This window comes from Temnothorax americanus, unplaced genomic scaffold, assembly GCF_048541705.1.
Source record: "Temnothorax americanus isolate GAGA-0224 unplaced genomic scaffold, ASM4854170v1 Scaffold86, whole genome shotgun sequence".
Taxonomy (NCBI): Eukaryota; Metazoa; Arthropoda; class Insecta; order Hymenoptera; family Formicidae; genus Temnothorax; species Temnothorax americanus.
In genome coordinates, this window is record NW_027509809.1 from 176,729 (window position 1) to 203,944 (window position 27,216).

The 27,216-nt window shown below is 39.6% G+C and overlaps 2 protein-coding genes across 2 annotated transcripts; one reads left to right on the plus strand and one right to left on the minus strand.

Annotated features, from left to right (window-relative positions):
• Positions 1–1,382: 1,382 nt before the first annotated feature.
• On the plus strand, positions 1,383–2,547 carry LOC143907649 (uncharacterized). The gene is made up of 3 exons (XM_077424529.1): positions 1,383–1,536; positions 1,763–1,849; positions 1,999–2,547. Exons 2-3 carry the CDS (start codon positions 1,784–1,786, stop codon positions 2,251–2,253), a joined length of 321 nt encoding a protein of 106 aa, XP_077280655.1. The 5' UTR covers positions 1,383–1,536; positions 1,763–1,783; the 3' UTR covers positions 2,254–2,547.
• A 2,346-nt stretch (positions 2,548–4,893) lies between these two features.
• Positions 4,894–7,328, minus strand: LOC143907647 (uncharacterized). The gene is made up of 7 exons (XM_077424527.1): positions 7,176–7,328; positions 6,588–6,775; positions 6,248–6,502; positions 5,797–6,054; positions 5,553–5,711; positions 5,224–5,467; positions 4,894–5,041 (listed from the first exon to the last, which is right to left on the minus strand). The coding sequence occupies exons 2-7, from the start codon at positions 6,750–6,752 to the stop codon at positions 5,016–5,018; spliced, it is 1,107 nt and encodes a 368-aa protein (XP_077280653.1). The 5' UTR covers positions 6,753–6,775; positions 7,176–7,328; the 3' UTR covers positions 4,894–5,015.
• Between the last annotated feature and the right edge of the window lie 19,888 nt (positions 7,329–27,216).

Consider the following 27,216-nt stretch of genomic DNA (forward strand, 5'->3'; position numbering starts at 1 on the left):
GCCGAGCATTCAGAATAGGTTAAACGCGCTAAACGTTCTAAATCCGCTCCCAAAACGGGCAGATCTTCTCCGGGTTTTTGTCTCCGATTAGTGAACTGGGTGTAAAACGTTTGAGACATATGCGCTTTGCCAAAACGCATCTCTAACCTAGCCTCTAATTCAGAATAGCGAAGGCTCTCGAATTCGGTTACTCCATCCAATACGGCACGCGCTTTTCCTCTTAAGCTCGAGGCTAAAGCCACGGTTCTCAAAGATTCCACCTAGCCATTCGTTTGCGCAATTAAATTGAACTGTGCTAAATATTCGCGCAGAGGAACAGTCCCATCGAACGTGTCGGGCTTTAATTTATAACCGAGCGCCGTCTTAGTCGAACCTCCACACGCGGCGCGCCCCGCACACGCGCCCTCATCCGCGCTTATTTCACGCGTCGCCTCATTCGAAATTCCGCCGCGAAAAACATTATTGGAGGGACTTAGCTGATGTACGGCGAGTTGCTCCTGAAGACGTGCCACCGCAGCATCGCATTCCTTCAGGCGAGCCTCCAACTCGCTGCGGAAAAGCTGTTGCTCCTGCTGCTCCAGCCGCCGCTCCTGGCGCAGATTTTGAAGCTCAAAGTAGACAGCTTCGAAAGCACCCGCCTCTGCCTCCGTCGCCCCGCATCCTGCGGATGGGTCGCGCCCGCCTCCGTTGTTGCCGACGCCGCGGCCTGCGAACGAGTCCTCGGCGGGGTGTGCGTGGTCGTCATCCTGTTCGGGATACTGCGTTCGTCGCCTCGTATCCCGGACGAGCCCCCAAAATGTTACGCTCGTCGAGTAAGCTCACCGCCGTAACACTATCGCGCACTCCACACTCGCGCACGTATTTTGCGAAACTCGCAAAAGGAAAGAGAACTCAAAAGAACTTAAGAAATGCGTTTATTCCAAGCTCGTAAAACAGAACGCGTGCGGATTCCAAAAATCCGCCAGATAAATAATCAATAAATCCATAAACAAACTCCCGTTGTCAAGGAGCGCGCTTCACAGCTTTCCCCGACTTCTTTACTCAGTGTCCAGCACGGGCGTAACAATACGTTTGCTTCCCGGGCTCCCCGCTTCGATCAGGGGCCGTTCACTAACGCGAGAATCTCTAATTAAACGAAATCGCGGATAGTCCGCCATCTTGGCTCCCCGGAGTCAGTTTCCGGCGCCGCTGCGCCCTGATTACTTCCGATGGTCTGGCGGTGTGCCGTGGTCCTGCATTGCCGGTTGTGGCTCCGCGATCGCATCGGGCGGGTCTATCTCCACCGCCCATTTCTCGGCTGTCCGACTGGCCGGCTCGCCGCTATGATCGGCCCGTGGTGCGAATTATCCACGGTCGTATACACAGGTCGCGATAGAGGCCTAGATAATCAGAGAAGCGACAACTCTACCCCCACCTAGAGTCCTATACTCCCACCATGGTTCCCATCGGGCCCGCAGCTGATCGCTTGTGAAAAAACTAACCTCTGAAGCGTCGTCTACAATACACGGAGTAAGAATTAGGCGTAAGAAGTGAGAAGTAAGTGGAAAATAAAACTAAAATAAAGGCGTAAGCAAAATAAATTATTTTTATTTCTTAGTCCACTTCAGCTCTTACGCTTACAAGCGTACTGAAGTAAGAGTAAGAAATAAAAATGATTTATTTCGCTGACGCCTACTCTAGTACTTTTACTTATATCTTATTGAAATGATAAAGTAAGTAATGTTATTATCATAATGTGACATTTGTTTTGTTCAATGTCTAGGAACCAGTTCATTAAATAAAAATGGAAAAACAGTGTAACGAAACTGATACTCCTTCTGTTCAAGTATCAAATGAATATTCTGCAAAGGTCAGTATTAATATAAATCGACCCCAAGCTATCGATCAAGCCTACTTAGAACTTGATCCGTTGTTTCCTGAACGTACTCAATGTCATGTGCTTACAATTGTATAAAATGTTAATCAAAATTTTTATTTGTGTTATAACGTATGTTATAGATTCGTGCTATTGAAGAGAGACATTCAATCCCTTTTCTACTAGTTTCCAAAACAAAATGTTATACAATTGAGGAACTGAAATTGCAGTGTAGCAAAGCATCACAAGTTATTCAAGAATTGAGAGTTGAACGTGACTTAGGCTTGCAGCAATTATGTAAGATGTTCAGTGAGATTGCCAAAATGGAGAAGGCATTGCGCAAGTTACACTCTGCTGCTACTAAATGTAGTTCCAAGAAGTGTAAAACAAGGAAATAGACCTAAACACTTGTGTTTATTGTATCACATTATTTGTAATATTTTTCTGATTACGAGTTTTATAATCATGTTTACAAAATAGGCAATAATAATTATATATAAATCATGCGAATAAGACAAGAATCTAAAAATTCGATGACGTCCACATTTTGCAAAAAAATGCCAGTATCTTTGTTATATATCATGTGAATGTTATGCCACATGTGCAAAAACAAGCATTGTGCGAATAAATAACTCAGTTAAGTATTTTGTAAGATTCTTTATTGGAATAAATTTATATTTTGCACGACTAAAGCAACAGAGAGTTCTTTTTGACAAAAAACTGTTATATTTGTTATACCTCATACCATCTTTAAAATAAATGGCTATCATACATAATGTGTTTACTTTTTTATTCGAGCCTTGTCATAACACAAATACATAACATATATATTCGTACAAAATTATAGTAATACTGAACTTCGAACTTATAAGAAAAAATAAAATTGTACCATATAAATACAGTTACATATGACTAGTAAATGTAAAAAAAAAGTATTTTTCTCATCATGTGTGTGAGAAGTAGAGAGCCTAAACTAACTTATAATTATATCAGTCAAGCGCCTTATGAATATATTGCATTGAATATCTTCAACATTTAAATAAATTTTATGAAAACTATAAAGTGAAATTAACAAAAAATGTTAATACCTAAACCTAAAGATCTTAAAACTAAAGATCAAAACAATTGCACATATTAACATATTTGCAACATAAAACATTCTTTAGAAATCAATGCTGTTACTGTTCAATAAAAAGATTTCTAATGTTGCAAAAAAAATTACTTTCTCAACTTAAATTATGTTGATTGGAGATCGACTATGTTCTTGTAAATCTCACTATTGTGTCAGGGGCTTTCTTTCATTAAACTATAGCATGCATAGCCATAGTCCTGCTATTGTATATGCTTTTTTTTTCTTGGGAATGCTGCTCTTTTTGTTTCAAACAATACATTCTAAATCTCATTGTAAAAAATCTAGTCAAGATTTTGTGACCGATGTTATGGCAAGATGGAATATATGTTCCATCCCACACGTATTGCAGTTTCTCAACCATAAAATTTATGATGTTTATATAAGTTACTGTTTTTAGAGTGTCTCTAAGTTGTCGAAACGTTATTTCTGCTTTCATAATAGCTTTGAAACAATCGTCAGACACTTTATATAATTTACCATTCTTATAATCATGTAAATCAATAACAAATCTATATGGATGATTATTAGGACCTTGCCATAATACAGCATTAAAACATACATCACAAGTATTGCACACTTTCTTAATGCTACGTATCACAGCTCCAGCAATATCATATATGATTGGCCATTCCCACTTATCTAACAAGTTTAAATGAACATCTGTCAATTCTGGCACATGAATAGCTGAAGTTTCCATGAATGTTTCAACCTCCTTATCTTGACATTTTTCAGTTGCTAATTGTTTTGACACGTCTAAGAAATTTATATTAATACTTTCGAGCTCATCCACTGAAACGTCAGTGTCATAACTGGTTACTTTGGAGCAAGAGGAAATTTGTGTTATAGTAATGAGTTTCAAATTTTGCTTCACTTGCAAAGCATTTGGGGTAGGCAATTTAAAACGGAGCAGCGAAAATAAATTTTCTAAACAATCCTGTGTGAAACGGCCGGTCAAAACAAATTTGTAACCCCGTTTGTTAAGAAGAAAATCTTGTAATTGCAGAATGCTCTCAGTGGCCATAATGACACCAGTCTGCACTGGTTTCCATTATCCTTTTACCCCAATACTCATGTTTTGAAAAATAGTACAAGTCTTTTTAAGATGATATATTGCTTTGTTATAATTTTCAATATTATGTTTACTAAGACCTAAAGATCTCTTTCTGTTTGTCATGAGAGCAAACCATTGGCTAACGAGATTAATAAAAAATGCTGTAGTTTCAATAGCAGAATCATTAGTTTTTTTGGCTAACATTTTTAATCCGGCTTCAGTTCTTTTATTAAAAACTGATCGTGCAGTTGAAACTTTCATTTTTTTTAAACTGATCTTGACAGTGCAAGTAAGTTTCAATAAGTCTAAAAGCAATCTTTAATTCAAAATTGTTCTCAAGGTTTAGAAGTCTATCCAAATGTTGCAAGTGAACCTGTAGATAGCTAAGATTTTCAGATTGACAAATGTCATGGGGCAAAGTAATAACTTTATTGCTATTTAGCATACAAGCAATATTTTTAAAAACGTGAACAGGATCTGGAATAAAAAACAGTTTATCTTCTGCCCTAATTGGATGTTGAACAGAAACATTGACATGATGTCTTGAGCAACCGACTTCAAAAGCATTCCACATAGCTCTATTATCCGTACCCATATCATTGATTATTGCATGAACTTGTAAACCAATGTTTTCTGATTTTTCAATAATGTTTAAAACAATATTCTTCAATGCTGAACCAGTTGCATTTACTTTGCTTTCTTTATATTTTAAGTCAGTGGATTTAGTAAAGTAATAGGCCACGGTGTATTTCCAACGAGTTGTTAAGCCTGCCAGTAGAAATACTAAAACTTTATTGGCTATCCCGGAATGCGTAGGAAAAGTACAAGACCCAATAAACTGTTTACTACTTGGATCAAACACTTCCTCATCATTGATGGCCATCTCATCCATTACTATTACACAGTCTTTTTCGTGAGGTTGTAATTTTGTCATTTCACATTGCAGCATATGAAATATCTCCTCTAGAATATTACTATCAAATTGTATATGCTGCAACTTTCTCTGCAAAGTTCGTGCAGTATGATAAATTGGAACACGTTTCACAAAAGCCTCATAACCATGAATTCCCCATTTAAACTTAAATTCCAAAGCATCTGTTATAGTTGCAAGACTCCATTTCACACCATTAGTGGACTTTCTACTTAAAGCTCTAATCTGATCTGGTCGTAATGTTGCGGACATACCTGCATGGCTTTTAAAATGATACTCTTGTAGTCTCTTCAAACGTTTCTTTTCATCGAAGTAATTTTTTTTAGTCACTTTATACAGTTTTGTAATATTTTTCAAACTGAAATTCGTTGCAGCAATTTGTTTTTTTAGACTTTCTATTATATTATTCTTTTCTTCAAGTTCTTTTAATAATGCTTCTTTTGTTTGCAATGTTTCTTGGTTTTCGCTGTCCAGTATACCAGCAGTTGTTGCATCCAACTAAAAAAGAATGCATAAACAAATATATACAAAACATCGACCACAATGTCAAATAAACCTAGAAAAGAAAAGAAAAATCCTTTACCTGAATATTGCAATCATTGTCGGAATCTTTTTGTGCCACTGATACCGTCATGTCCTCTTGCAATAAAGATGATGCAGTTAATTCTTTTAACAATGCTTCTTCTGTTTGCAAAGTTTCTTGGTCCTCGCTGTTCAGTACATCAGCAGTGGTTGCATCCAACTAAAAAAGAATGCATAATCAAATATATACAAAAGATCGACCACAATGTCAAATAAACCTAGAAAAGAAAAGAAAAGTCCTTTACCTGAATATTGCAATCATTGTCGGAATTTTTTTGTGCCAGTGATACCGTCATGTCCTTTTGCAATAAAGCTGATGATGCAGTTAGTCCACTCGTCAACAATGGATGTTTGGCTGGTAGCGTTGAACAAGATGTATATTTATTATCGATGGTTTTCATTGCATGTGTGACATCACTATGATCATCTTTCAAACATCTTATATTCAGCTGTAATTCTTCCCTTTTATGAGTATTTCCTACTTCTAAAGAGTCCTGTACCTGCTGGAAGGATGTATTGATCAGAAAAAAATTTATTTTTACAAACACTATGCCTGCCTTCCAATGTTCTCACTGCCAGTACTGAAAATCTATAGTATACCTAACGAAAACTATAGATTTTCAGTACTGGCAGTGAATATTGGAACGCATATATGATATTTTGGCACAAAAATAATAAAATCAAGAGAATACTTACTTCATCACAAGTTAATACTTTTAAGCAGTATGCATGCTCATTCTCTTTTTTTTTATCACTTATAATAGGGATATTTGTTACATCTTTCAAGCATTGTGCGGTTTGTCGAAATCTTCGTATAGTTTTCGTATTACAATGATTTTCACTATCTTCAATTTCCTCTACTTGCAATGAGGGAAGAGCAGATGTTTTCAGCCTTCGAAGAATTCCATTTCCTCTTGTGTCCTTCACATAGTCCTCAGGAACAAAGTGCAACTGCAACGAAATAGACAGTACATGATAAACATACATACATACATCTGAGGGCATGTTTCAATATTTTATGAATCCTATAAAATACCTCACAAACTCTGCTATTACATTTCAGACTCCACCCGGGACGATTACGAGTAATCCAAGCTACCCACGCATTTCGATGTTCCACATTCTTCTTAGGAAATTTATGCATACATAATCCTTCTTTTTCCGTTGTTGTACAACCCAATACCTCACACACTTTTACCATCTTTATTCATAAACTTTTGATTTCTGTAAAAACGACAAATGTAATAAGTTTATAAAAATATTTAAAAATATGATTACATTCTCTCTCAATAACTACGTTTACATGGCCCGATTTACGCCGAAGTTATAACAATCGATTTTATAACTACTGACGTTAAATGCCGTGTAAACGCTCTTCTACGACGCAGTTATTACATCGATGTGGTAACTTTGTCGTAAAAGAACGTTTACACGGCATTTAACGTCAGTAGTTATAACATCGATTGTTATAATTTCGGCGTAAATCGGGCGTGAAACGTAGTCATTGTATGATATAACCCTCATCCACACAAAATGCATATATTTACGATGTCCCAACAACTTTACGAATGTCTACAATTCTTTTCTTAATAATATTAAAAATATATTAATCTTTTTCACTCACCTAACCTAATGTAACACGTTACTTTGCACACATACACACGGAATCAGCTGCGGGCCCGATAGCCTCGGTTTTGATTGGTGCCGCGGTCAGCCAATCAGCAAGCGTGCCCTCAATGTCGCTTCTCTGATTATCTAGGCCTCTAGGTCGCGAAACTCCCGTAGTGGGGGTATGCCTCTTAATGTAACGACCTGTGCTTCACAGATCGTCCGCTAGCCGCGGAGCGCTGCGATCGTATGGTAAATGTGAAAACAATAGGTATATATATATATATATATATATATATATATATAGCTTCAAATTACTTGCTTATAAAGTTTTGTTTCTTACAAAGTTTTAAATGACAAGAAGACGTTTTATTATTTACACAAATTGTATAAATAATGTAAAAATTACGGAAATTATTTGTATAATTTAAATTTTATTTAATAACACCAAGCATTAATAACACTAAAAGCATTAATTATTCTTGAAGGATTGAAAGTTTCGTAATGGTTGAAAAAAATGTAATTATACTTAAAACATTATGCATGCAATATATGTGAAACAATTATGTAGATAATTTCTTAGTATTTTTTGAAGGATTTGAAATAACAATATATATCTGTATGAAATATTATAAATATATTCATATATGTATATATAATAGGTACATTTACATTTATATAGATATACACATTATTGTTGCAAATGAACGTGTTAATAAAAAACTATTGAGAGCAAAGTAACTATTGGATAACTATATTAGATTTGAATAGTACGTATACTATTCAAATTTTGAAAGTTCAATAGTTAATTCGCTGTCAAGTTTTTTTTCATAATATTAATAAAGAATATAAATATTAAACGTTGTTAAGTTTCGACATTTTTCTTTGAATAATACATTTTTTTTTACTTTTTGATTTTCTTGGTAAGTGAATTGGCGCATTCTTAGTCGAATATAATAAAAAATTGCATAAGACAAGATGTCTGAACCGTGATCTTTACAAGGAAATGTAAATTCATAATTATCTAATACTTCATCTACCGTTAAATTAAAGACATTTGAATTAGTCGCGTGTTTAGAGAAACATTCTTCAACATATTTGATTAAATTAAAAAAATGTAAATTTGCATGAATTAAGCCTCCTCTTGTTTTCATGTTAACCAATTGCGAAACTGATGTATATATGTCGAACCTTGTTAAACCTTTTTGACAAAATTTACAAGTTCTGTAAATTTCATTTTTTACTATTTGCTTACATAGATAGCCTGTAAAAGCAGTATATAATCATGTAATTTACAAATATTTATTTAAAATTCGAAGCTATGATTTTTACTAAAAGTAAACTTACATTTCAATGGTTGATAAAAGAAAAATTTTTTATATAAAAAATATATAAGTATATATGTATAATTGTAAATAAAATATGTTTATACATGTTTTCCTTCTCTTATATAATTTCTATTCGCATATACAGGCAAAATAATAAAAAGATAAATCTAAAAATAATTAAAAAGATCATTTTCGCATTGTATTTAAAAAAAAAAGAGAAGTTTGAGGAAACGAGAAAAATTTGCCTATATATAGGCCTGTAAAATCATATATAAATGTAACTGTTGTTATATACATATAGGAAAATTTTCCTTATTTCCTCAAACTTAACTATCCCAGACAGCACACGATATTCTATGAATGTCCATTTTATGTCCGGAATGCCCATGGACGTTATATGGATATATATAGGATATTGGTGCTTTTGGGGTATTTATAAAAAATAAAATGCAAAAATATTTTTTTTAATTATTTTTGTTTCGTGCGCGACCGAGGTACTCTCGGGACACGAAGTATGCCGGGACCACCCTGTCCAGGGCGCGGGGCAAGAACCAAGAAGGTAGCGAAAGAGGGTTCAAAAAACGCTCGCCGGGTTATTCTGACAAACACACTTTATTGCACATAGAGTACTTCTCGCAGTCACGCACCCGAGCACCCGGAGCATTCGCGGGATGGCGGGACGGAAATCTTGAGTCGCTCCTTCTGTCTGCGTGGCTCGTGAAACGGAAATCTTGTAGAGCGGTAGATGACCGCCCTCGCGTCCGGAGATCTTGCTCGCGGTCAACGGATATCTTGGCGCGAAGCAGACGAGCGACCGCGGTCACGAGGCGCGAGATGCTCAGGCTTTCTGGTTGTCTCGGGTACGCGATAGTGAGTTCGCTTTTTACACAATCACTATACGCTTTACATTCACGATGATGGTCCGTGTTCACGAACGGCGCGGCACGACAAAATGGCCGCGAGAGAGGGGTCGAGATCGGGATCGAGCTCCCTGCGCTGAGTTATTGAGAAGTACTCGCTTGCACTTACGCTCGGTTTTCACAACACTTGTTGCAATCACGATACCTGGGCTGACTGCAGGTGACGGTCTCGTTCGCCGTCTGTACGGTCTTTCAGATGAGGATCACGGTACCGCACACGGTGATCACGTGATCTGTTTGTGCTCGTTGCCCACTCGATTGCGGGCGACAACTCGTCAATCTCGTCTGACGAGAGATGTTGCGCGACGACTAATGCCGCTCGCGACGACACTTGTACGCTCGAAACTACCCTCGCACAGGGCGTCTCGCATTCCCCAATACCGAACTCCTCGCAGTCGGAAAACGGCTCACTCTTCGCGGCACGAGCGAAAGAGCGATTCGAGATGTTTCACGCGGCGATCTCACGGATGCGGCTTGCAATGAAACGTGATTACGGACTTCACGCACTGGCGGTCGAGACCACTCCCGATAGGCACAATGTCGCGAACGCCCGGCTCGATGTTTCTCTTTTCGCGGCAGAGAACAGAAGAGAGCGCGGATCGATATCGATTATCCTTCGTCCCGATAGGAGACCCTCGGCGGGGGTATGGGCCTCACGAAGGGCGAATCACATTGATCCGCGATGTAACGCGTTGCGCGGTATACATATTTAGGAATACGCGTGCGCGTTTTGCAATCGCGCTGTCGAAACGGTAGCGCGATACTCGGGTGATCTCGGATAAAGTCGAGTCAAGCCCGAGGGTTGTTTGTGCTTGCGCCAGGGGCCATTACTTTCGCGACAGCGCCCTGCCACCTGATTTTACCTTAATCCTAAACATACCGCCCGCCTCGAAGCTTTAGTTTCGAAATTTTCTGACTTCGAATGTGATGAAGTTCGAGGAGGTCGATATGTGAACGCACGAAATCTTATGAGCTAATCGAACGCAACTTACATACTGTCGCAGAACTTTATTTACAAGACTTAAGCAATAAGGGTAACAAGAATATAGCACGAACCGCCCGCCGTGGCAGACAGATTAGCGACGCGAAGGCTGAAGAGAAGTCGAATCGCTACTAGAAGTCCCGTCAGAACGCGTCTCACAGTCAATCGGCAGCAAACACAGTTTTACTATCGGCCGGGTATACTCGGACGTCGCGGTTTTGACATTCACAACACGAATCAATCCATCGGAACCGGCGTGGCACTGGGTAATTCGACCAAGCTCCCATTTACAAGGAGGCAGTGTGGCATTCCGCAATAAAACAAGCTGCCCAACTTTCACGGGCGTTTGCAATTTTCGCCATTTAACACGCTGCTGCAACGTGTTAACGTAATCTGTTTGCCACAATTTCCAAAAGCGCTCGGTCAAATGTCGAACTCGTTGCCACCTCGACAACCGATTTTCATGCAAATCTAATAGCGATGGCTCCGGATTGACCGTGATCGCCGATCCAATTAAAAAATGTCCGGGCGTTAAGACCTCGTAATCATTGAGCGTATCTTTCAACGGAGCGAGAGGACGCGAATTAAGACACGCTTCGATTCGGCACAACAAAGTCGTAAGCTCTTCGAACGTGAGCGTGTGATTCTGGAGTACCCGACGGAGATGATGTTTCACGCTCCGGACTCCGGCTTCCCATAAACCACCGAAATGTGGTGCAGACGGGGGAATAAAATGCCATTGGACATTATCGGAAGCGGTGGCGTTGAGAAAATTCAGATCATTAACGGCTGCGCGATATGCTTGGGATAACTCTTTATTGGCTCCGACAAACGTTGTCCCGTTATCGGAGTACATTGACTCCGGCAATCCTCGACGAGCGCAAAATCGAGAAAAGGCGTCTAGGAACGCGGGTGTGGAATAATTTCCTACTAATTCTAAATGGATCGCGCGGGTTGCAAGACACACAAACAACGCGATATACGCCTTTCGTGAACTAATTCCGCGGCCCCCGGAAGCGCGAACTTGTACGGGTCCCGCGTAATAGAGACCGCAATGTGAGAAACTGCGCGATGGCGGAGACACTCGCAGGGTAGGAAGATCTCCCATGAGCTGCTGGGGCACGACCGCTTTTTCACGCGTGCACACCACGCACTTATGAATTATCGATCGGACCGCGCTTCGAGCTCGTAAGATCCAGAAGTCCTGTCGCAGTGTTGCGAGCGTGAGCTGCATGCCTGCATGAAGCGTTCGCGAATGAGCTTGCCGAATGAGTAGAGTCACTAACGGATGTGACGCGAGTAAAATTGGATGCTTAGAATTAAACGAGATCGGAGCGTTTTTCAAGCGTCCTCCGACTCTAAGCAATCCCTCGTGATCCACAAATGGATTTAACGATAAGAGCGGACTTTTAGCATTTAATGGTTTGTTGTTGGTCAACACAAATCGATGTTGCCGCCACGGGTGAATGACAACTGGCAAATCGGGTTGAAGTTTAGGACCCGAGAGAAGATGATCATTCAATGATGATCCGTTAGAAGAGGGACATGACGCGTTGAAAACGACACGCAGATGCGTAGTTTTACTGTCTTCCCGGATAACGGGATGATGCGGAATAAAAACGCATTGCGTATCATTGGAGTCGGAAGCGGGCACTTCCCTCATGTGCCCGAGAGCTTCATATTTGCGAAGAAATTTGGAGTACTCGTCCCGTTGCGCAGGATGAGCATCGAATCTCCGAATTAACCCGTTAAGATATTTTTCGGCGATAGCGCGAGAATGTCCGATTTCGATCGGAGGGCCTTCCTTAAATGGAAGACGTACAATATAGCGTCCGTCAGGACAGCGCGAATGAGTGAGGCGAAAATGCTCTTCGCATTTTTCGTCCTCGGGAGTGAGTGTCATCTTTCGCGGAATCTCTTCGACCTCCCAAAACTGTCGGAGTTCCTGATCGAGCGACGAGGAATTGAGACTGTGATGAGCATTCACAGTATACGAAGGTCGATCGTGTGACGAGTCAACCGAGATGGCATGTGAGGCCACCTGACTAGAAGTGATAGGTCCCGATATTACCCATCCCAATATCGAATTTTGAGCGATAGGCTGTCCCACCGCCCCTTTTTGAATTCCGTCTTTAATGAGAGCGCTATACAATTCCGCGCCTACTATAATGCTAATGGGATCTGCGCTCATGGGGTCGTGGTCAGCCCATGGGAGATTTTCGAGATGAGCCAACGTCGCCTTGAGCGGCAAACGTTTTGGCGCGTATGCCGTTAGCGATTTCAAAATTAATGCGGTCGTCGAGAATGCCGGAGACTGTTTACTTTTCGGCAAGATTGTTATTCGCGCGGCATATCGATACGTCCCGGCATTTACACACCCAACGGCCGAAACCGAAGTTGGCATTCGAATTCTCTTCAGCCGTAAACACTGCGCGAGTCTCTCGGTTATAAAGGTCATTTCGGAGCCTTGATCAAGCAAGGCTCTTACAATCACAGAACGGCCCGAAGACGCGCTAACGGTAAGCCAAGCTGTCGCGAGCAAAACATGCGAACGAGTGGTGTGCGAAGACGCAAACAATGAGCTTACTTCGCTACTGGGCGTTTCACTTTGTTTCAGCGTGTCGGTTGACGCCGTGACCTCTGCGGGTTTCGAGGAAGAGTCGGAATCTACATGGAGCAACGTGTGATGTTTTCTCTGACAAAGACGGCATGAATATTTACTGGAGCACGTTTTTGCCCCATGATTTGAACTTAAACAGTTGAAACACCGTTTCTCTTTCTGCACAAGTTCTCGCCTCTGATTCGGACTCTTCTCGGTAAATTTCGGACAAACGTAGAAAGCATGCTTCGCTTTACACAACGAACACGGCGGAAACGATTTTGCGCACACGTTAGCACTAATCTTTTGCGCATTCGAATTTTTCGCTTTATCGGAGGAAGAAAGGGGGAGCTTCCAATTTTCGAGAGCTCGGATTCGGTTATCCAAGAATTTTTTAAAGTCATCGTATGACGGAGGATGTCGAGCTTCACCAAACTTTAAATTCCATGCCTTTTGCGTAACTGCATCGAGTTTTTGTGACCCGAGACTGATGAGAATATCGCTCCATAACTCTTCAGGCATGCGATTCAATTTGTCGAGAGCTGCAACGGCGGAATTTATTTTATCGCGCAATGATTGCAACTCAAGAGCGGATTCTTTCGCGACCGCTGGCAAATTCAGCAGCGTCGACATGTGAATATTGATCAAACGACGTTTGTCGCGCGTTTAACGTACTCCACGCAATGTCGAAATTCTCCGCGGTAACACTGATATCGTTCACACACTCAAGAGCGCGACCCTGAAGGCATGAAATGAGATAATGCATACGCGAGAAATTTGAGACGTCTTTATTATTAATTATAAGAGACGCAAACCGATCACGAAAGCTCTCCCATTCCTCGTACTTCCCGTCAAACGGAGGAAGGTTTATCGGCGGAAGATGAGACAAAGAAAACGCGGACGACGGACTTGTGGGGAAATGCGGCCCGAAACTGACAGACTGGTTCGGACTTACATACGGATCCAATTCCTCCAGACACTCGTGCATGTAGTCCAAGGCGGTCCTGTACTTCTCCTCGTAGACCTCATAATGTTGATCCTTGAAGTACTCGTGATTTACTCGTTCCGCAGCAGGAATAGTGGCCCGAAGGGCGAAGTGTCCATCCTGGATTGCTGCCCAGACGTCCTTCAAATCAGTGATGCGACTACGAATCTTGGCTATCGTCAAGTTCTTCTTGCCAATCTTCTTGAAGTTTTCGAGCGCGCGATTGACGGTTCGCAATCGCTGAGACTGCTGGTCGAGCAGCTGCTCACTCATGGTGCCGGTCAATGTGCTTGATTAAACCTTTTCGCTACGAGAATTGCCTCGATCCGGCTCGAAGGACCAGATGTTTCGTGCGCGACCGAGGTACCCTCGGGACACGAAGTATGCCGAGACCACCCTGTCCAGGGCGCGGGGCAAGAACCAAGAAGGTAGCGAAAGAGGGTTCAAAAAACGCTCGCCGGGTTATTCTGACAAACACACTTTATTGCACATAGAGTACTTCTCGCAGTCACGCACCCGAGCACCCGGAGCATTCGCGGGATGGCGGGACGGAAATCTTGAGTCGCTCCTTCTGTCTGCGTGGCTCGCGAAACGGAAATCTTGTAGAGCGGTAGATGACCGCCCTCGCGTCCGGAGATCTTGCTCGCGGTCAACGGATATCTTGGCGCGAAGCAGACGAGCGACCGCGGTCACGAGGCGCGAGATGCTCAGGCTTTCTGGTTGTCTCGGGTACGCGATAGTGAGTTCGCTTTTTACACAATCACTATACGCTTTACATTCACGATGATGGTCCGTGTTCACGAACGGCGCGGCACGACAAAATGGCCGCGAGAGAGGGGTCGAGATCGGGATCGAGCTCCCTGCGCTGAGTTATTGAGAAGTGCTCGTTTGCACTTACGCTCGGTTTTCACAACACTTGTTGCAATCACGATACCCGGGCTGACTGCAGGTGACGGTCTCGTTCGCCGTCTGTACGGTCTTTCAGATGAGGATCACGGTACCGCACGCGGTGATCACGTGATCTGTTTGTGCTCGTTGCCCACTCGATTGCGGGCGACAACTCGTCAATCTCGTCTGACGAGAGATGTTGCGCGACGACTAATGCCGCTCGCGACGACACTTGTACGCTCGAAACTACCCTCGCACAGGGCGTCTCGCGTTCCCCAATACCGAACTCCTCGCAGTCGGAAAACGGCTCACTCTTCGCGGCACGAGCGAAAGAGCGATTCGAGATGTTTCACGCGGCGATCTCATGGATGCGGCTCGCGATGAAACGTGATTACGGACTTCACGCACTGGCGGTCGAGACCACTCCCGATAGGCACAATGTCGCGAACGCCCGGCTCGATGTTTCTCTTTTCGCGGCAGAGAACAGAAGAGAGCGCGGATCGATATCGATTATCCTTCGTCCCGATAGGAGACCCTCGGCGGGGGTATGGGCCTCACGAAGGGCGAATCACATTGATCCGCGATGTAACGCGTTGCGCGGTATACATATTTAGGAATACGCGTGCGCGTTTTGCAATCGCGCTGTCGAAACGGTAGCGCGATACTCGAGTGATCTCGGATAAAGTCGAGTCAAGCCCGAGGGTTGTTTGTGCTTGCGCCAGGGGCCATTACTTTCGCGACAGCGCCCTGCCACCTGATTTTACCTTAATCCTAAACAATTTTATATTCTTTTTTTTATTTTTCCTGTATATACGAACAGAGATTGTACAAGAGAAAGAAAACATGTATGGGCCTATTTTATTTATAATTATATATATATATTTATGTATGTTTTTGTATGAAAAATTTTTTTGCCGAGAAGTTGTATGTAATGCTACATCTCAATATACAAATGAACGTATAGGTGGAATAACATTACACTTAACTTGTTATTGTATCCATACTTTCGAATTTATTCTTCTCGATATCAATAAACAGTTTATAAACTTAATACTGATTATACAATGTTACTTACGTTAATGTAGCCACAGACAGAAACGATGTTCACTAATTCACTTCGTCGAAACTTTCAACTCGAAAGCCGAAAGCTGCCGAGAGCCGATTCTTACTCACTGTCACTGTCACAGTGTCAACTGTGTTTTACCATACGATCGCAGCGCTCCGCGGCTAGCGGACGATCTGTGAAGCACAGGTCGTTACATTAAGGCTGCGTTCGGGAAGCGCGCTATTAGCGCTATTGCATCATTCTATCTTTATCGCTCATCAGGTGTGAAACAAGGATAAAATAAGCAAATAGCACTAATAGCGTCTTCCCGAACGCACCCCATCGGGAAGCGCGCTATTAGCGCTATTGCATCATTCTATCTTTATCGCTCATCAGGTGTGAAACAAGGATAAAATAAGCAAATAGCACTAATAGCGTCTTCCCGAACGCACCCTAAGAGGCATACCCCCATCACGGGAGTTTCGCGACCTGTGTATACGACCGTGGAATTGTCGCATCGCGTCCTCCGATAGACGGCGCAATACGACCCGCGACACTTTCTCTACCGCTGCGCGCGCTGCGACAGCCTGAGGTCGCAAGGTTAGGTCTTTAATCCAGATAAAGTCCAATGTTTTCGGTAATAGAGGGATGAGTAATTACTGTGTAAAGTGTCAGTCAATTTATAGTAAAAGTAACGAAAAGTAATGGAGAAAAACGCAGAACAATTTATAGCGTCATTTACAGTGTTACTCGAAATTTTAAATATGCAGCAAAAAGCCAGGAAAAAACGGCTGAGGAATATGATGAAACGAATGAGGATGAGATTGAGAAAATTATGCCTTCAACAGAGGAATGAATTATTTGTACAATGGAGTCAAATTACCGATCCGATATCACCGACCCTTACTTTAGATGGTATTCAATACCGAAAAAGAATGTGGACTAAAAAGAGGAGTAATGATTTTTGGCAAAGAATCGTAGGAGAGCATTTTACTCTGTCAGAATGGCTGGCCACTTTTCGAATGTCGAAAGAAACTTTCACAATGGGTGCGTTCAGCCGATACTCCGCTAGCCTAGCAATCGTGAGCAGTCGCTCGTTTTTGCTCGTTTCCTCTCCTTTGACCCAATGGATTAAAAAGAGAGAAAACGAGGGAAAACGAGCGACTGCTCACGATTGCTAGACTAGCGGAGTATTGGCTGAACGCACCCACTGCTTTGCTACATTATTCGAACTGTACTAGAACCCTGTACTTTTCCTGGTATCCAGACAGCCTTTATCTGTCGAAAAGCAGGTCGCAATAGCTCTGTATACAGTTCGAAAGTGCTTATTTAGAGTGACCATGGTCATCAACAATTTCATGGTACAAGAAAACATATTTATGCCTTCTGAAGATGAAGCCCAGTTCATATCTCTCCAATTTAAAAAAAGAAGCTTTATTCCACAATTGATTGGATGTATTGACTATTGACGGAACACACATCCCAACTTGCATCCCAATTATCGCACCACATGAAGGTTATCGAGACTTTGTGAATAGGAAAGGATGGACATCATATAATTTAATGGCTGTTGTCGACCACAATGGAAGGTAAGCGTGAAAAACTGAGCTTGGAAAATACCGAAATCTAAAATTATTAAATTATCTGTTATATTAGGTTCAGAAATGTTGTAATAAAACATCCTGGGAGTGTGCACGATGCTGCCGTATTCAAGGATAGTAGCATATACAAGAATGCACAGACCATTATTCCTCAGGTAAATGTTAAATTATTTTGTTTGATGTAAGTTTGATTGTATTTTTATATGTAATACTAATATAATATATGAATTGTAGACATCTAAAAACATCGATGGTGTGGATATACCGTACATGATTGTAGGTGACCCAGCTTATCCTATGTTATCGTGGCTCATCAAAGGCTATTCAGGCACGTTATCAGCAGAAGAAGAGTCTTTTAATGTGTATTTGAACTCTGCACGAGTTTCAGTGGAAATGGCATTCGGTCGGTTAAAAGCTAGATAGAGAATTTTATGCAAAAAAATGGATTGTGCCTATACGTTTTGTCCACAAATCATTCTTGCTTGTTGCACGTTGCACAATTTTGTAGAAAGTCACAAGGAACGGTTTTTTCCTGAATGGTTAGACGAAGTGTCCAACAGTGATCAGTTGTTTTCTCAACCAATAGCTGTACAAAATCGTAATAAAGATTGCGTACCTGGTATAGCAGTGAGAAACCACTTAAAACAGTATTTGGCAGCTAGTTATCCTCTGCGGAAAGCTCTCATCCGATAGTGGGTAGCAGTGGATATCAATATTATTTTCATGTGTATATTCGAATTAAATAATATAGTTTTGACATCTTTTAATACCTTTTATTTCTTTAATTTGTACATCTTTTTGTATGCAACATTATTACAGCTTTTATATGTGTAGTACAGTACACCACACATTTTATAATAAAATATTCGAAGTTTGTCTCATAAACTACACGCATGTATAATTCACAGTTATAGTAATTATCATAATTAATATCGCATTTTGAGATCAATGGAAAAATATTTATATATTTCCCGCATACACAACAAACTATTTATTTAATTAATGATTTATATTATATCTATAAATAAAAACAACTTTTTAAGAACTTGTAAAGAACAAATAAACCTTTTTGGAAACTATATCACAAGTTATTTGCTCGGGAGGGTATTAATCGATCCCCGGATTCGCGATTGGCCTGTATTAGGGTGGTTCGAAGGACCAGAGGGGCAATCCCCTCACGAATGCAAGCGAAATTAAATGCAAGTAAAGCGGGATAAATCAAGCGAAGCGACTCACCGTATCGCAGCCCGGCGCCCTCCTGGGATGGTCTCTCGGCCGATCTCGTCTGTCTTCTCAGGTGGCGAAGTCTCCTTGATAGCAAGCGGGAGGCGAGCAGGCAGACAAGGTAGCGGGCAAGCAAGCAAGCGAGCAGTAAGCAACACAAGACGGGCAAGCAGGCAAACGCCGTTCTAACGACTTCGTCGAGCACTCGACTGTGGCTGATGCTCTGTCTTATTCTGTCGGCGATTCTTACGAGAGTGTCGAGTGCTCCGGCACTCTCTCGGCTCGCGCTTCTGGAAGTACGGCGCGAACGAGTACTATTGTCCCAATAATTGGGCCTGCCACCCGTGGGCGGGCAGCACGAGTCGGGTGAGTCGCGCGAGTATTGACACCTGTCGCGGTCCGCCAACGTTTTGCCCGAGTTTCAAACCGACGGTAATTTTACGATTATGAGCTTACTGACTAATATACGAGTATCAAACGCAAATCAACCATATCAATATTAATATACATGCGTGTATTTTTGCCAACAAATACACTTAATGAGACTTTCGAGAGGCCTTCGATACATTCGCGTATCAATTTAAAGTGCCTTTTTTAGAAAAAATATTTTATTTTAAATGAATACACACATACTAAATAGTAAATACTTAAATAGTAATTTATTTTAATTATAAGTTATTTATTTACTAATATATAATTAATAACTATTTAATAATATAATAAATAAAATATTTGTAATCAAAAAATAAATCACTGTTTCACTTTTTCAGACCAACAAAATCAAATGTTTTATTAAATTTATAAATATATCTATATAATATGTATAAATATATGTGTAGATAATCAAATAAAAAGGAGCATCATGCCGCAAGAAGGTGGAAGTGTTGTAACATTCTATATTAAGGTACAGATTGACAAACGTTTCAGCCCCTTATGGGACCATCTTCAGTGTCAAATAACAATTAATTTAAGAAAAGTTAACATACGTTACATAATCTTACACTAATTTGTTGCGTTAATTTTAGTGTAAGAGTATGTAACGTATGTTAACTTTTCTTAAATTAATTGTTATTTAACACTGAAGATGGTCCTATAAGGGGCCGAAACGTTTGTCAATCTGTACCTTAACATAGAATTTTACAACACTTCCACCTTGTTGCGGTTTGATGCTCCTTTTTATTTGATTATTTTTAATCATGTGAGCCTTTTGATATATATGTAGATAAATCTTATTGCATGCACTAGTTTTAATGTTGTGACACGATTAATTATTAAAAAAATTAATAAATGGATTTATCGGAATAAGTTTCAGCGGCTTCAAGGTGCTTTGTGTGGAACGAGCAGAGGTTTGAGATCTGATACCCTGCATACTGTTAGTAAATGCAGCCAGAATCAAGCTTGTTTGTTGACTTTGAAACTTTCGCTGTTTTTCTAACTCCTCTTCTTCCCACTTTCTCTGCTCCATCATCTCGTCATAGACCATTTGTTTTTGGAGTTCCATCTGCTTGTTTGTAATGCTGTTGAGTTTCTTTTTGGTTTTCCAACCACTTGTCAGTATGACTCTGCAGCATTACTTCATAACTTTTTCTTCTTAAATATAAAATTTCTGTACTATAATACGTATATACATATGTAAATTAAAAATTATATATCTTCTAGCCCTATATCATTGGTTGTACTCTTATAAATCTTCAAATATGGACTAATAGCGTAGAGCGTAGTTGCAAATTGTGATGTCATCTCTCAAATAGAAATACTTAATAAGGCTATAATAATAAACATTTTATTTATACCAGAAGTTTTTGTTCGTTTCTGTTTTTTGGCTGGTGGGACTTCATTTTCCTTATCTAACATTTCATCAGTCTTTTCAGCAGTTGTACAATTTATTGAATCATTCTCGTTATTAACTAAAATCAAATAAATAATAATATTAAGTCGAATAATTGATGGTACCAATTTGTATTTTCATACTTAACTATATATAATTGCATTAAATAAATGTATATCACCTTCTTCCTCATTTATTTCAGCGGTGTCTATTCCTACTTGATCATCGCTGCTGCTAGCTAGGGCACTTGGCCTGCCTCCATATAATATATCTAACTCGTTGTAAAATGGACACGTTGAGGGAGCAGCACCACTGACATTATTATTTCTTTTACATTTGAAATATGCTGCTTTCAAATTTTTTAATTTTAATTTTATTTGCTCGGCTGTTTTTTCATAACCTTTTGCTTGCATTTCGGGTACCAGCATTCGGAAAATCTCTACATGCCGATGTTTCTTTCCATCAATTATACTTAAAATACTTTTTTCCGTGACCAGTTCGAGAAACGTTCGTGTTTCACCATCTGTCCAATTTGCACCCTTTTTACATGACATTTTCACTGTTGATATAAAAACTTCTATTCTAACATTCTAACTAAAAATTCTAACTTTAACCTCAATCTAACAACAGTCAGCAGCGGCGGTATATACTTGATCCAATTCGAATCGAATCAAGCGTTTACAGCGCGCTGACATCTTTTGATACGCGTATCAACTTGGTCTGATACTCGCGATTGAGGAGTATCAGACCCTCGGTAGGGCTACTGCATTATAAAGAATATGGAAAAGGATGTTTTTCACAAAGATGCTAAATAAAATGGGGTTCAATACCGAACCCTGAGGAATGCCCCGTTGCAGACATCTTTTGGCATAAAAGGTACCAGATTCGAAAAAACTGACATATTTTGATGAAAGAAGGTTGCGAAAAAATTTCTTGTAACCATCAGGCATTCTAAGGCTATTAATAATACTAAACAAAATGTGGGGTTAACGTTATCGTAAGCGGCCCTAATGTCCAGAAAAAGAGCTCCAGTCATGGTCTGTTTCGAAAAGGCCCTATATATTTCCAAATTGATAAAGGCCAGACAATCATCACAGGACTTGCCTCTCCTGAAACCGAACTGGCAATTTGGCAGGATATTTTCCAGTTCTACAAACTTATCAAATCTATCTTTTATCATTTTTTGAAAACATTTGAGGCCAAGGAGATAGGCCTGAAACTCTTATTATTTGGCTTTGGAATGAGAACTATATCAAAAAACCTCCAGCTTGACGGAAAGGAACCATCAGTTAAAATTAAATTAAATATCTTAACCAATATGGATAATGCAGAATCCAGTAGTAAACTTAAGATTAAATTAGAGATAAGGTGAGGAGCGGGAGAACTTTTGACATCAGAAGAGATTATTAGACACTTAAGATCGTTAAAGCTAAGTTCATCATTAAATATAGAAACGTGCGGTGTATGAGAGATGCCCTCGAAAGAATTAGGAACCCAAGGGTCGCTAATGAAATTATGGATATTAGAGATACGGCTCACCGATGGAGAAATGTAATCCGAAAAAAAGGCAGAATTCTTAAAAGCGTTGATTGAGTTCCAAAAGGTCTTAGGGTCGAAATCTTTCCCAAGCTCATCAATGAATGAAGTGAAATTTTCTCTTTTTCTTTTACGGATAATCCGTTTACAGTCATCAGAACATTTTCTATAATGAGCCAAGCTATCCCTGGAGGGATTTCTTCTAAGGGACTCGAAAGCACCTCTCCTACGTGTCTTGGCCTCTTCACATTCACGATCCCACCAAGGTTTATTAATAATTCTTCTCCCACACTTAGGACGATAGGACTTACGTGAATCGGTACCAGGATCAAAAGAGATAACTGTTATATATGTACCTCGGATATCAGACTCTACGGTTTTGTACTTTTGGAATAGAAAACTGGGGTTAATGTTTCAGTTTCGTTATGTGAATATCTTTATTTTGAGCTTGAATACAACAAATGTTTTCACATAAGTCCGAGACAAGAGAGAGTCTCAAAACGGCCATAACAAGAGAGTATATATAGAGCTGACACGTTGAGTAGCGCCACCTTTGGGTGCGTCCGCATGTAATGTTAAATGCTTAAAGTGCTTAAACTATTCTTATGAAATATATAACATTTTCCTTCTTTCTCAAAGTTTATAACTATAGTCTTACAAATTTAATCTAGACGGTGGTTTTACAATTCTGCCCGAACGGGTTGTCGCTACGTTATCAGCGCTGTCTTTCTTAGGCGTGTCCACTGACTTCTTCTTACATGGTTGAACGGGTGATTCTATTTTCGAGTTCCCCTCATCCACCACGCTATCTGTCTCAGTAATTGCAGTACGATTTGATTTGTTATTAACAATAGTTTCAACTACTGGTCTAATTGACTCTTTAGTGTTACCCACTGGAGTAGTAGCTAGATGTGGAGAACTCATATTGCTCGCATTATTTGTATCATATAATTTGTTCGGATAACTTGTAGCCGTACTTAGTGTAGCATTATTTGGACGTATATTGTTAGCATGTACAAATTTGATTCCTTCCTCTACTTGGACCAAATAAGTACAATAACTAAGAACTTGTAACAATAACTAAGAACTGTGCCTCGTTGCCACAGTTTTGACCGAATATTCTTAACAAATACTGTTTGATTTAAGGTATATAATTGTGTTTTATTTTTATTTAACTGACTCTGATTTTTGGACTGTTGTCTGTAGCAGGATGAAAGAAACCCTAAGCCCCGCATTTTAAAGAAACCCTGAGCAGGCAATATCCCTGTTGTACTAGATAGTGTGACTTTATATGTAAATAGAAAACTCAATAATTTAGACAGTAATTCTTCTTTACTCAACATCTTCCCCCGCTCAAGTGATATAATTTTTTCCAAACCTTTTTTTACTGTTTAAACCCCGCGTTTCGCAATTCCATTACTTTGCGGATAGTATGGAGGTGATTTGATCGGTGTGATACCTTTGGCCTGACAAAATGAAATAAATTCCATAGAATTAAAAGGTGGGCCATTGTCTGAAACCAATTCCACTGGCAATCCAAAAATAGAAGACTTTTTTTTTTATTTTAATATTGTCTTTTTTGCATTTGTACGTTCAGACATTATTTTAACTTTTAACCATTTAGACCGACTATCAACCAAAATCAAAAACGTATAACCATACTTGTGAAAAAAATCAATATGAACTCTGTGAAAATTAGTAGGTGCTGTAGGCCAAGAAACAAGAGTACTAAAGTTAGAAAAATTTTGTCTTTGCTGGCAGATCTCACATGCAATGATAAACTTCTCAATTGCCTCATCTATTTCTGGCCACCAGCAATACGTCCGCATGAGCATTTTAGTTCGCACTATTCCCACATGTTGTTTATGAAATAAACTCAAGACTTTACTTCTTAACATTATTGGAATTACCACTTTTGTATCTATTAATAAACAATTACCTTCTACAAAAAGTTCATGATGTTTTTGGAAATATGGTTTTAATTCTTGCTCAATAGCACCATTTGGCCATCCTATCAATGTTGATTTAATTACTTTTGCCAATATTGTATCTTTCGTAGTTGCTTTTGCAATTTCGTCTGCTTCCGGGGATAACTCGTTAGTTAAATTAAATAAGTATAAAAATCCTGCTATTTCCGTTTCCGTCGACAGTGGTAGTCTAGATAGGCCATCTGCATTTGCTACCATTTTACTTGGTTTATATTCAATCTCATAATCGTACGCTGATAGTGCTAAAGCCCAACGAGTAATACGCGCAGCAGCTGTCACTGGAATACCTTTATTTCTACCAAAAATAAATTGTAACGGACGATGATCTGTTTGTAATATAAATTTCCGTCCGTAAATATATTTATGGAATTTTTTTAATGCTACAATGAGTGCTAATGCCTCTCTTTCTAAATTTGAATATCTCTGCTCTGTTGTGGATAATGTACTTAATGTAAATAATACAGGACAAAGGTCATTACCAACTTTGTGACTCAAGACCGCCCCCACCCCATAACTGCTAGCGTCGCATGTTATATATACAGGTAGAATTGAAATGTACAAAAACTGAGTCAGACGTAAGTAACTTTTTACTGAATTGGAAGATTTGTTCGTGTTTATCCGACCATTGAAATTCTACTCCCGATTTACAAAAATCGTATAATAATCTAAGTTTGGCTGAAAGCTAGAAATGAACTTTCCGTAATAGTTCAATAACCCTGGATATGATTTTAATTGAGTAATGTTTTGGGGTGACGGAGCCTTGTGAATACTTTCCACTTTATCATCTAATGGATGAACTCCTTTTGAGTCAATCCGATGTCCTAAAAATTCAACGTTTTCTTTATAAAATTTACATTTAGCCTTATTAACTTTAACATTGTACTGTTGTAAACGTTCTAATACAGCCAAAACATTTTTATGGCAATCCAGTAAAGATGACCCATAGATTAGAATGTCATCCAAATAACATTTGACCTTCGGAATGCCAGCGAAAATTGTTTCCATACAAGTTTGGAAAATGCCAGGCGCTGAGCTTACACCATACGTAAGACGGTTATACCGGAATAGACTCATGTGTGTATTAATTGTAAATAACTCTCGTGACTGTTCTCCTATCTGCATTTGTTGATATGCCCCTTGTAAATCTATTACGCAAAAAATTTTATTTCCTCCTATACAAGCAAAAATATCTTCAGGCAATGGTAACACACAATGATCACTGTCAATTACTCCGTTCAATGTTTTCTTAAAATCTACACAGATCCGAATGCCCGCATTATTTTTTGTTGGAATTACCACTATGGGGCTTGCCCACTTACTATGCGCAATTTTTGTTACGATTCCCGATTGCACCATCTTTGCTACTTCATCTTCTACTTTTAATTTTAACGCATATGGCATACTATATGCTCGATAAAATATAGGTTTAGCATCGTCTTTAAGTTTAATTTTCGCCTTAAAATGTTTAATGACCGCCTCTGGTTCTTCTTCGAAAACCTTCCGAAATCTATTTTTAAGTTCAATCATCATTATTTTTACAGTCTCTGATTCATGTGTAAAGACTTTATTTAACTTAGTATGTTCAACTAACATGTCAGTATCTAAAATCTGTCTCCATTGTGGGTTGAGAATATCCAGCCAGTTTCTACCAAGTAATGGTATAAATTTAGTTTTACTGTCTATAACAACTAGCGGTAAGGTAAATATTTTTTTTTGATACTCTACAGAAACAGTTATTTGACCTATGATATTAACTGTTTCATCTGTGACTACTCTCAACTTAAAAGTAACTGATTCTACTCTTATACTAGGAAATAACTTCTTATAATCATTTATATGCATTACAGACTTACATGCACCCGAATCGACTTCCATTACAATAGTTTTACCTTTCACTGGTATTTGAGTATATAATGTTTCATTTCTTTTAGACTGTCTTAAAGTGTTTAAAAAGTATGTATCCTCAGACTCCTTTAACCATCCTACCGTCGAGGAATCATTTCCAGCCGCGTTTGGTTCTTCTTGACTGGTTTCCTCCGATGTTACTTCATTGATTCTATTCTTGCACCATGTTGATTTTGCTGTATGTCCAGTTTGATTACATGAGTAACATTTCCAGTTAATAGCTGGACACTTATTGTTATCCCAGTGAATTTTGAGACACCTTCCACATTTTGATTTGCCTGTACTGTTCGTAGATTGACCGGCTTTACTGGTTTGACTGACATCTTGACTGGACGTAGCTTTATTTTGCCACGCTGGTCGACTGAACTTCCTGCCTTTGTTGGCGGTGCTTACTTTATTGACAGCTGCCGCCTCGGTACCCATGGCTTCAATTTGTCCTTCTGCCATCTCCACACTTGTGGCAATTTGGAACGCTCGTTCAAAAGTTAGGTTATCTTCCGTCAATAGTTTTCGCTGCACAATCTCGGAACGAATACCGCATACTAATTTGTCTCGTAAAGCTTCGTTTAGAAATGTACCAAAAGCGCAGTGCTTAGCTAGATTCTTTAAACGAGCTACATAAACTTTAACATCCTTGTTAGTTTTTTGCATAGCTGAGTAAAATTTATAACGTTCTGCCATAACTAACCTTTTAGGACTATAATGGCTCTCTAGTTCTGAGCGAAGACGTTTGAACGTTAATGTACTCGGTAAAGTTGGCGCCAATAAATCATTTAGTACTCCATACGCCTCTCCTCCTATTAATGTTAGTAATAAAGACACCTTTTTATTGCCTGTTACTTCATTGCAAGCGAATAACATTTCAATTCGTTCCATATAAGAGGTGATATCTGTCTCCCTCGGATTGAAGGCCTCTATGGATCCAATGAGCGCCATTTCGAAAATGGTAATTTCTATGTATTTCTCGATGTAGGTTCACAGACTTGTCGCCAATTTATGTTATATATGTACCTCGGATATCAGACTTTACGGTTTTGTACTTTTGGAATAGAAAACTGGGGTTAATGTTTCAGTTTCGTTATGTGAATATCTTTATTTTGAGCCTCGATACAACAAACGTTTTCACATAAGTCCGAGACAAGAGAGAGTCTCAACGGCCATGACAAAAGAGTATATATAGAGCTGACACGTTGAGTAGCGCCACCTTTGGGTGCGTCCGCATGTAATG